Source organism: Nannobrachium achirus (genome assembly GCF_963921795.1).
Source record: "Nannobrachium achirus genome assembly, chromosome: 1".
Taxonomy (NCBI): domain Eukaryota; kingdom Metazoa; phylum Chordata; class Actinopteri; order Myctophiformes; family Myctophidae; genus Nannobrachium; species Nannobrachium achirus.
The window spans coordinates 58,695,623-58,707,089 of NC_137810.1; the positions used below are offsets into that span (position 1 = coordinate 58,695,623).

Consider the following 11,467-nt stretch of genomic DNA (forward strand, 5'->3'; position numbering starts at 1 on the left):
TGCCAAACAGCTCCATAAAATATATTTTTGATAAAATTATAATAATACTGAGCTAGCTACCTACCGTAATATCTAGTTGTCTTTATGAAAGCCTACTGCTGAGTTTTACTTCTCAGAGGTAATAAGCCCTGGGCTTATTGGGTTATCCTTTCAGCATTCTCCTGTATACATCTGTGCCGCTGTGCCTTTTTTTGCAAACTGTTAATAAAGTATTCAATCAATCAAAAATAGAATATACAAAAATATTTAAAAAAGTAAATCAATCAATCAATCAACCAATCAATCAATCAATCAATCAATCAATCAATCAATCAATCAATCAATCAATCAATCAATCAATCAATCAATCACTAGTCAGTCAGTCAGTCAGTCTAATGTAAAACTTTTGCCAATAGAGGGTATGCACATGCATAAAGTGAATGGCAAATCGAGTGGCAAATCGAGTGGCAAAGTGAGTTTAACGTCGTTTAACGTAGTTTAATGCAATCAGATAGGACTTTTATGTTTGGATGTGTGGGCTGTCAAGGCCAGAACGTATTTTTTTGCCACTCGTATAACTTCCGGGTATGATGATGATGTCACACCCATACCCTCTATAATGACATTGCCTCTCATATTGTTGTTGTTGGGTGGAAACCTTGTACAGTATGTCCAAAACTGTTAGTTTTGCATTCATCATTTAAAAAATGTTGTGCGTCAGTCTTGTATGATGAAGCAGGGCTTTACTTTACGAAAAAAAAAAACATACACATTTGAAACTTGGAGATACAATGTTTCTGCCCGACAGTGACCATATATTGCAATGGGTGATGGTTGTCATCACACAATCCCATGGCCATGGCACACCTGGACATGTCTCAGGACACACCAGTGTGCCTCAGAAGCGCTGTGCAGCTAATTGACTGCAATGACCTTTGTTTCCAGATGAAGAAACTTGCCAGGAGACAACAGCAGCAGCAGCAGCAGCAGGAGCAGAGACAGCCTCATGAGCAGCATGAGCACCCATCACATCACACAGGTACAAACACATGAGCACCCATCACATCACACAGGTACAAACACATGAGCACCCATCACATCACACAGGTACAAACACATGAGCACCCATCACATCACACAGGTACAAACTCATGACCACCCATCACATCACACAGGTACTGACTGGGCCTCCCAAACCATAGACTGTAAAAAATATGGACAGTGAGAAGCCATAGAAATGGTACAATCTCGAATGCTATTGGCTGCCAGCGGTCACGTGCAACTGCAGGGATACTTGGGAGAATGTGGTGTTGAGCTTGCCGAAAATAAAGCACACAAAGAAGAATCATCACAAGCCTATGATCATAAGCCCCCCTTACAGCATACCCTGCTTTAACATCAATTATAACATACATTGAACCATATTGTCACAAAACGCATACATGGTGATTGAAACAAGGCTTTAAACTAGCGACAGGAACCATAAAGTATTTATGACAATGTTTATTAAGGTACAATTAAGGTAAGAAAATCAAATGTAAAAGTTCGGGGGAAATTAATGGAATCCTATGGAGAACATATTGCTTCTGGTACCAGTGCAGCGCAACTAGCGGCCAATCATAGGAACTTTCAGTTCCGTGTTTGCTTCGTTTTAAATCCAGACAACTGGCCCCCTGTTCCAAACACACCACCACCCATCACATCACACAGGTACTGTACTGGGCCTTCCAAACACACGCTTCTGAAACACTATTAAAACACCTAAAGCAGTTGTTCGCCCAAAAGATTGCTTATTTTTCTATCAATTACACACCCCAATGAAGCCTTGAATTCATGGAGATTTCTTTGTTTTTGTCGCATTCCTTTTCTTTTTCTTTTTTTTCACGATTTTGTAACCCCTTTTTCACCTGGTGTCAATTGTCTAATGTAATCCTGGGTGCTACACTCCCTCTGCCAACCTGGGGAGACAACATAATGACCTCATGCTTCCTTGATGAGGAGTCCAAGTTGCTTCTTTTCACCTGACAAGGGAGAGTTTCCCTGGTTTGACATAGCGCATGGAAGAAACACATTATTCCAACCAGTTCATTTCCCCTCCATCAAGCTGGCCAGGGGTAGGCAGTACAGAGACCAGGATTACTGCATGTTTTTGTGAGGTATATACCCTAGGAGACACGGGGAGAACATGTAAACTCCACACAGAAAGGCCCTTTTGCCAACCCCACCTAGGGTATGGGCACTGATGACGCGGAGGAGAGAACACGCTCCCAGTGCCCACATGCACCGTCCCCAATGGGAATCAAACCCAGGACCTTCTAGCTTGCGTTTTTTTTTTCTTTCTTTCTTTCTTTCTTTCTTTCTTTCTTTCTTTTTTTCCTAAGACGGCAGAGTCTCCTACTGACCGATGACCTGGTCATTGAATTATTGTCTTAGGAATGCGACAAAAACTAATAAATCTCCATTAATTCAAGGCTTCATGGAGTGTATAATTGATAGAAATATTGAAATAAGTCATTAATATACCTTAGAGAAGTTGTGTGGAAATAGAAAAAAAGTTCCCCCCCTTCTGTGTTGCCTAGAACCGGAGGATTGATTTGGGGGGTTGTATTGTAAAGTACAATGTGTGATGTCATCAAGTTGTACTTTACAATACAAACCCCAAAATCATTCCTCCAGTTCTAGGCAACACAGAAGAGAGGGAACTTTTTTTTCTATTTCCACACAACTCCTCTAAGGTATATTAATGACACAGTTCAATATTGAAAATGGGTGGTCTTCCCCTTTATGTATTTTTGGGGGGTGAACGTGAACTACTCCTTAGCCTTTTTTTTTTTTATGTGAATAGCCTTCTGCAAGTTGCAGGTTGTGTAGGGTAGACCATTCAAACACGTTACACGTAGCCGTCAGCCAGCCCATGTGACATGAACCGCTGACACTGTGGTTCCCCACACTCCACAGCACCCCCCTGTGGCGGTTTGACCTCCGACCTGGAGCCCCTTGGCACCTCATACCCCAGTCTCCAACACCACCACCACCACCAACAACACCAACAGCAGCAGCAGCAGCAGCAACTGGGGGTCAGCACCCTGGCACAGCAGGACTACGATATGGACCCCTTCAGACAGGGTCTGACGCCCCCTCAGATGCCTGGAGACCACATGCACCCCTATGGTACGTGACCTTTCCTTTGCCAACGGGTCTGAGCAGCGTGTGTCCTATTCTGCGTCTAGCTTAGGGCAAGAACCAAAATTCAGTGTACGTTTTAACACAAATATTTGCCTCCGGGCGTCCATGGAACAAAATATTTTGAGATGGGTGTCCGTGGCCTAATACATATAATTTTGGGGGTCCTTAACCACTGATATCTATAGGCTGATTTTACAAATGTTTTCAATTGTTTTCTGAAAAAAAAAAAAAAAAGTTGCTATATCTGTGGTTCTCAAACTTTGTCATGTCAAGGACCCCCAAAATGATATGTATTTGGCCGCGGACCCCCATCTAAAAATATTTTGTTTCAGGGACCCCCAGAAGCAAAGATTTGAGTTAAAAATGTTCACTCTAAACTTAAATTTGGGTCTTGCCCTAAGCTAGATGCAGAATAGATACACGCTGCTCAGACCAGTTGGGAAACCCGCATGCGCCTATGGTACAGACCTCACTATTGTCTTTGAAGGGGAACGAATGCTGAGGCCTGCTTTGTGTGTTTGCTGCTCTGTAAGGCTGAAAAACTATTGAGGGGTAAAAAAAAAAAAGTCTTCAGTATTCTGTTTGTACACTCCGTTGCTGGTCAGATTTACAGGTGCCAATGTGCAAGGCAGCATTGACAGTTGTTGTTATTGTATTGTCAAGTGCAAGGTCATCCTGGTATGTTTATCCTTCAATCGTTTTGAACCTGTAGAGGGCAGCAAACTCACAAAATGGACCTAGGGTTTTTTAGATTATTATAGGTGAAGTATTTCCATTGCGTTCATGTGCTAGATTGGAGAGACACCGGAAAGAGTTCACAGTGTGTGTGTGTGTGTGTGTGTGTGTGTGTGTGTGTGTGTGTGTGTGTGTGTGTGTGTGTGTGTGTGCGCGCGCGCGCACACACGTGTGCGTGTGTGTACACGCGTGCGTGCATGTGTAAGTGTGTCTATTGGGAAGCTTATTTTGTGCCAAATTAATAAAGCTAATGAATCATTTGCCAATCATTAAGCAACCATACAGTAGGCCCCTGGTCTGTCCACCTTATTGAATCCCCCAAAAGTGACACCTACATCGTTTTCATAAATATATCCGAAACTGTATAGTGTTACATTTTACCTCCAGTACTGTAAGACATGAACAAACTATTCAACGTGTCTGAAGAGACCAAATTTACAAGTTTAAATATGGCACATTGACCTGCAGTCTTAGTAGCTAGGAAAATGGATTCCTAGAAATGAGGAAAATTAAATCCTTATTTCCTTCTGGGTTTTCATAGTATGTCCAGATTGTCCACACTTCTGTAGAGGCAACAAAGGCTGAAATATCTTTTAAGTTTCACATTTTTTTACACAGTTCCTCGTTTTCCAAGCTCCTTGAGTTTCTGTACCTCATTTCTCACAAGATTTATGGCTAATACTGACATTTTGCAACATGCTTTCGCTTTCCCACGATCTCAAAACCCAACCACACCTGTCTATTGCACAATACATTTGAATAGAACATTGGCCCTGAATGTTCGTAAGCAAGGTCAGCAAAAGTCAGTTGGCGTGAACATGGAAGACAACACATCCATACATCTGTTTATCCATTTTATACCCTTCTATCACAAGGACTGTTGTCATGTCTGTCCTGTGCATAACTTGTTCAAGTAAAAATACAAAACTTGATCACCACCTTATGACAGTGAAAGCAAGCAATCCTAGCATAAATAGATTAATAGAATAGAACTCAAAGTAAACAATGTGGAAGCAATTAAGTCATCCTGGTATCACTGCTGTTTGATTTTGCATCTGGATTGTATCATTATGCTAATTTAACCCCTATCTATGTTGTCATACGACAAATAGAGAAAATAGCCAAGATACAAGCTCCCAATGTTTTTGCTATTCGTGAAAATGTAAAAAGCAAATCAGGGTTAACCTATTTAGACGTGGAACACTAATAGTGTATGTTATTATAGCTTTCAAGCTGGGAACACCTGAGTTGTTGTATGTGCAGTAACTATCAACATTCTCTTATTTTATTTTGACTTTTGAATAAGGTATATAATCAGCCTCGGGTCTAAATGGGTTAAAGGACAACTTTCGTTTTTTACAACAAGGGTTCATATTTTAGATTGTAATTAAAGAATATAAAAGATGAGTGTTAAAATCATTTCATTTACTTCTTTCTATTGTTTTAGAGATTCTTATTTCAGTGGTTGGGGGCATGCTAAATATGTCATTTTACACAGAATAAGCCTATTCCCAAGATACAACGCAACCTTTCATGGTTGGATGTGACTTATGGGGGTTAGAAGTGTTACTGTAAATAGCAATAGAGAAACTGCTGGCTTATTATGTCTAAAAGGACATATTTAGCCACTTGTACACATGCCCCCATGCGTACGCATGCCCCACATTTTAGCACGGTAAACGCGATAAAACAATAGAACGACGATGCAAATGAAAACATTTTAACACTCACTTTTTCTTTTCTCTAATTACAATCTAAAACATGAACCCTTGTTGTAAAAAAACAAAGTTGTCCTTTAATGTGTTTAAAACAAACATATAAACATGGTACATCTCTCTGCTTGTGAAGGTTTTAAGGGCCTGTATGGTGAGATGGACGGAGACCCTCTGTGTCACCTGGCCGACAGCGACTGCCTGTCCCTGGGAGACTCCTCCTCTCTGCTCACCCCCATCGACCGCCTCTACTCCATGCAGGACTCCTACTTCACCTCCTGAGAGCATCTCCTTCTGTTCCTCACCTCCTACCCAGCCAGGGGGGCCTCCTCCTCCCTGTCCCGCTCGTCTCTATGTACTGTGAATGAACCCCCACATGAGAATCCTGCACTGATTGTTGAGGAGGTGAGTGTACTGTAACTGCTGAGGGGAGATGGATAATCTATTGTCACCTGACCATCCTCTATAGCAGTGTTTCTCAACCACTGTGCCTGGGGACCTTTGGTGTGCCCCTGAAACTGCTTGAAAGCCAGTATTGTATTTATCATTTTAAAAATGATTAAAACTAGTGAAAACAGCCGATTTACAAGCACGATGCTTGTAGATCTGCTGTTTTCACTACTGTTGTGCGACAGCCTCGTATGATGAAGCAGGGCTTTACTTTGCGAAGAAACGTACACATTTGAAACTTGGGGATACAAGGTTTCTTCCCGAGAGTGACGATATTTACACCCCCCTATTATGTTGGTGTGCCCATGGATTCTTGGGACATGAAAAGTGTGCCCATGCAGAAAAAAGGTTGAGAAACACTGCTCTATAGACCGTTTTCCTGAGCGCCACCCTGTGGAACGCGCCGCCATTACCGCGGTTTCAACCCTACAGTTTGCTCCCTGCATTGCATGTATGCCCAGTGATGTCTGTAAACATGATACCTGTCTGTAGGTTAGTGCTAATTATCCTGATGAATACATTGGGTTTACACAAGAGTATAAGCCCAACGTATTCATCAGGATAATGGCCAATATGTTATGGCCAATGTAAGAGAGTCAACTACACTACTGCGTCCTACAATGGCTCTTCAAGACAATTCAATGTCCACAAAACTGGTGAATCCCATCATCAGATTTGATCTCAGAAACCTCTCATGTATGCTGCTCAAGGGCGTAGCCAAGGCTGGATAGGCCTAGGCCCACCCATTTCGTTTTTGTGCCCACCCAGAAATAACTAAAAATCTTGTGGTGTGATGCGTCATAGACATAGAAAGGTAGACGCCTCCTTGGGCTCTGGGGCATGTGCATCGAGGGACCAAGGGAATCGCTTCCATGTGCGTCACACATACGGAAGTTGCTAGGCCAATCAGAGGCAGGTGGGGGCGGGTATTTACGTATGCAGCCTGTAAGAACAGCTGAGCCGCGCAACATCGGAACTGGCTCTGTTGAATTGAATTGTAGTCCTTGGATGAGTCCCGGAAAAGAGGCGCTGTGATTGGCCAGTAGTCACTTTACTGGCAGCGTTCCCTTGGCTTTTTCCAGGAAGTCCGGACTACAATTGTTGCACGTCACTCCAATGAACTGCATTATGCAAATGCAGTTCATTGGAGTGCAAGGCAACTAGCTTTTTATATCTGTGCGATGCGTGGCTATCTAGGAAGCAAAGAAAGACACCACAGTTTGATTTGATCATAGGTCAATTATTACCCACATTGTGCCAGGCCTGGTGGTCAGTTGGTAAATCCTGCATGCTACCCCCCTGATACTGCTGACAATTACCGGTACTACACTGCCCCACAGTGCTTCACAGTTCCCTTTTACCAAACGCACAGTAAAATCCTTAGTGAACTCTTGAGGAGTCCATTTGGTAAAATCTTTACACACTTAAGAGTTAAATTAACATTCTATTGTGTTGGTCTCCGAGATGTGTTGCGAGCGCATGACGGCTTTGACCCTCCCTCACTCTGTCTGAAAGTGTGAGAGAAATACGTATATATATTGTATCTGTGTATTTGTATTTATTGACATGATGTGTGTGTATGCTGTTTGTCCTGTACGAATCAACACTAAATAAATAATGCCTTTCATAAGGTGAATAAAGTGTGGAGTGCTGTGCTTGCGTGTTCTACAAAATAAATAGAACCACAAGTGATATATTTGGGACCCAAATGGGCCATGGATCATACAGCTCATTGTGGGAATGAATGATACGAGGGAGACATAATACAGTACAGCGATAGTGGGCGATACAGGGACTCTGTGGGTTCCTTTAGGGGCTAAATTGACCCATACTAGTCTGTAACTCTGACAGTGTACAAATGGAACCAAATGGAGCCATTTGTACACTATAAAAGTTTGAGAAACACTGAACAGTGGTATAGGGCAAGGGTCTTCAACAGGGGCTCCGGGACCCCTAGGGAGTCCTCAGAGTTACTACGGGGGATCCTCCAAATCTTTGTGTGATTTCTTTTACATTACCACTTGAATCCAATAGCGTCCATATTCGGAGAACTTTAGCCAAAAATAGCAGATCTACAAGCTCACAACGCCTCGCGCTGCAAGGCGTTGTGAGCTTGTAGATCGGCTATTATCGGCAAATATGTTTGTTGTAGAGGGGAAAAAGAGCAGACTAAGTTCAGAGTGAAATATCAAGTGATGTATTGACGGTTCAAGTGGTTAAATACGTATCTGAAAACACAAATTGACATGAATCCAAATGACGATTGTGCTGTCAAAACAATCGAAAATTATACGGAATCTATGAAAAAGTTGTGGGGGTCCCTGCTTCAACTCTCTCTCAACTAAGGGGTCCTTGGCCCCAAAACGTTGAAGACCCCTGGTATAGGGGGATTCACGTGGAGGGTTACAGCCGGGTCAGGTCTATCCGCAGCACTTATCGGTCGGATCTAGGTGAGGGCCGAGCGAGGCATCTTCCAGTGGCTGTCAGGTGGATCATCAGTTAAAAGCCGGGCTATGACAGCAGCACGGGTCAGCGGCAGGTAAAGCATCACATCCACACACACGGCCCCACAGACATCATCAACGCTCACATTGTGTCCCTCCGCGGTCAAAGGCCCTCGCTGCATTTTTTTTCTGCCTTTTCCTACCGTCTTCCTCCAGTCAAACGGAGGAGGGGGCGTTCGGGGGGACCACCCAGGCACCGTGCCCAGGTGGAATGCACTGATCCTGGGTATAGGGAGGGGCAGGGGCGTCACAAGGGGTAGGAAAGTGGGACTGAGTTACTAGGGCCCAAGGTGGAGGGGCCCTAGTAACTTTGGCTATTGAAAAATAGCAGATATACAAGCTCACAGCGCGGCACCGAGTGCCGCGCCGCGAGCTTGTAGATCTGCTATTTTTGAAAAGTCGTGAAAATGTGCGCAAATCTTTGAATATATGTATTTTTTAAGTGAACATTTGTAATTCAAATTTTGCTTCTGGGGGGTCCCTGGAACTAAATATTTTGAGATGGGGGGGGGTCCTTCACATGAAAAAGTTTGAGCATCACTGACATGGAAACGTAGGTTTCTTAGCACACATTTTCACGATTTTTCAAAAATAGCAGATCTACAAGCTCGCAGCGCGGCACTCGTAGATCTGCTATTTTTCAATAGTTAACATTCATGGGGGGCCCGCAGTGAATCCTTGTACCCAGGGCCCAGAATTTGGTGTGACGCCCCTGGGGAGGGGATGGAGTGCGGTGGGGCTGGGGGGGGGGGGGGGTACAACAGAAAACGGAGGGGCTGAAAGCTGTGTCAGGTGGAGAATGCCCGGGGTGACGCGGAGATATGAAGCGACCCCACTGTATGGAGTGGCTCCTTTTTGCCCCAGCCGTGAACCCTCCTCTGGAAGCGTCTCACGTTTCCCACTATGAAATCAGACCTGGGAGAGCAAGAGAGAGCGCAAGTCAATGGTCAGGAACAATCTAACTGTCTGTCACCGTGGTATGCCACTGCCAGCCCCGGAGCCAAAGAAGTGTGTGCGCTGTGTGTTTCCAATATCTGTGTATATCTGTGTCTCTATCCATCTTTATGTTTGTATCTTTATGTGTGTGTGTGTGTGTGTGTGTGCCTGCCTGCATGACTGCATACTGACTAGGAGTAAGCAAACGTTGGAGTAAACTGTTGTCCGTTGTTGTTTATTTAACGGAACAGTTCCTTGTATATTTCGGGATAGGTAGAGCAGCCAGAAACGTACTGTACATTTCAGGGAACCGAGCCAAGATGTTCACCCGCTGGGTCATTCCCCCTCCATTCGCCTTCCCGTGTGCGAGTCTGTGCGCTGCTGGCACCATAGCTCCATGGCTGGCACGCACGGGCAGGTGCCAGCGTCGTTGGGTGGACGAGAGAAAAAATAATCAAACTGTGATCATACGGTCACAGCGGGTAGCAATAACCTCATTATTATTCTGACGGCAGCCAAACACTTTCCTGTCAACGGTGCGGTTATTTATTGCACCCACCGTGCCAACGGCGGCCTGCAAACCCTCTGTCTTTTAACCGCTATAATTGGCTTCATGCTGTTTCAGTGCCCAGGAAAAAATGCACACGCTTTGCTGAAGAAATCCTGATTTGGCTCGTTGATGTGCATGTTTGGGGAAACGTTGATATAGGCTACAGATCAATCTAAAAAGATAGGCCTATATCATACATGGGCAACTGGCGGCCCGGGGGCCACGTGCGGCCCCCACCTTCACTTAATGCGGCCCACACGGAATACTGATATATTATTGATGTTAGCTGTTATAATTCAAAACATGCAAACATGACCTGCTTTAATTACTTCAGTCTATATTAGTAGCTTAATGACTAGTACTAGTCGTGCATTTGTATTTAAGTTCATAAAGTTAACAGAAGAACATATATTTTTTAACATATACATTTGAAATTAAATAACATTTTTACTTTTCAGGATTCCAATTTTTTTTTAAAAAGGAAAAAAAAAGCTAAAAATAATTCAGGATTCCAATTAAAAAATAGCCGATCTACAAGCTCAAAGCGCGCCACAGCGCGTCTCAGAGACAGTGCAGCGCGACGCGTTTTGAGCTTGTAGATCGGCTATTTTTGCCTGTATATGTATTCTGGCCCTCTGGAGTGAGTGTGAAAATATAGTGGCCCTCTCCATCATCAACGTTGCCCAGCCCTGGCCTATATGGTGCAAAAAAACATTGCAGATGCCCTAGCACACCAAATCATAACTGACTGCGGAAACTTCCCACTGGACTTCAAGCAACTCTGACTTCAGCAGGTTGACATTTCTCTGTTATAAATCCTTGTTTTGAGTGGTCTTGTCTTGTGTAATATTGTAATATTTTGAAATATGGACTTTTGATATTCATGAGCTGTACGCCATAAAAATGTTTGGAATAATTCACTGCATGTGTATCTAGATTAGAACATATGAAAGTTTTTATAAAGTATATGAAAGTTTCAAGAAGATTTACTTTTACACAATGTTATATACTTTTTCGAGATTGATCTGTACATACTTAGCCTATAGCATAAGGCTTGATTTATACTTTTGCAAGATCACAACGCGTCACAGCACAACCCATTTTCTTTTTTTTAAAAGATATATTTGGGGCTTTTCTGCCTCTATTGATAGTACATAGTGGAGATAGACTGGACATGCAGCAAAGGTTGTCGGGATTGGGATTCAAACCTGTGACACGCTTTAGAGCTTATACGGTATATGGTGTGCGTCTCACGCAATGAGCTTGTACATATGCTATTATTGGTGTGTATAAATCAGGCCTGAGCCACCATGCAACTCCTATAGGCCTACTTTACCAAAATGTCAATGTCTATAAAGACTGTAGGACACTAAAACATATAATTACATACATAAATGAATCCTTTTCTCATTTCA

General features: G+C 43.2%; 1 protein-coding gene across 1 annotated transcript in view; it reads left to right on the forward strand.

Moving 5' to 3' along the window:
• Window positions 1–5,894, forward strand: part of lmx1a (LIM homeobox transcription factor 1, alpha) — a gene marked incomplete at both ends in the record, with an annotated part of 20,219 nt that extends 14,325 nt beyond the window's left edge. The window contains 3 exons of the mRNA XM_080730545.1: window positions 925–1,018; window positions 2,938–3,150; window positions 5,749–5,894. Of these exons, the coding sequence (XP_080586671.1) occupies window positions 925–1,018; window positions 2,938–3,150; window positions 5,749–5,894 (453 nt within the window). The remainder of the gene's footprint in view (window positions 1–924; window positions 1,019–2,937; window positions 3,151–5,748) is intronic.
• Window positions 5,895–11,467: the final 5,573 nt, after the last annotated feature.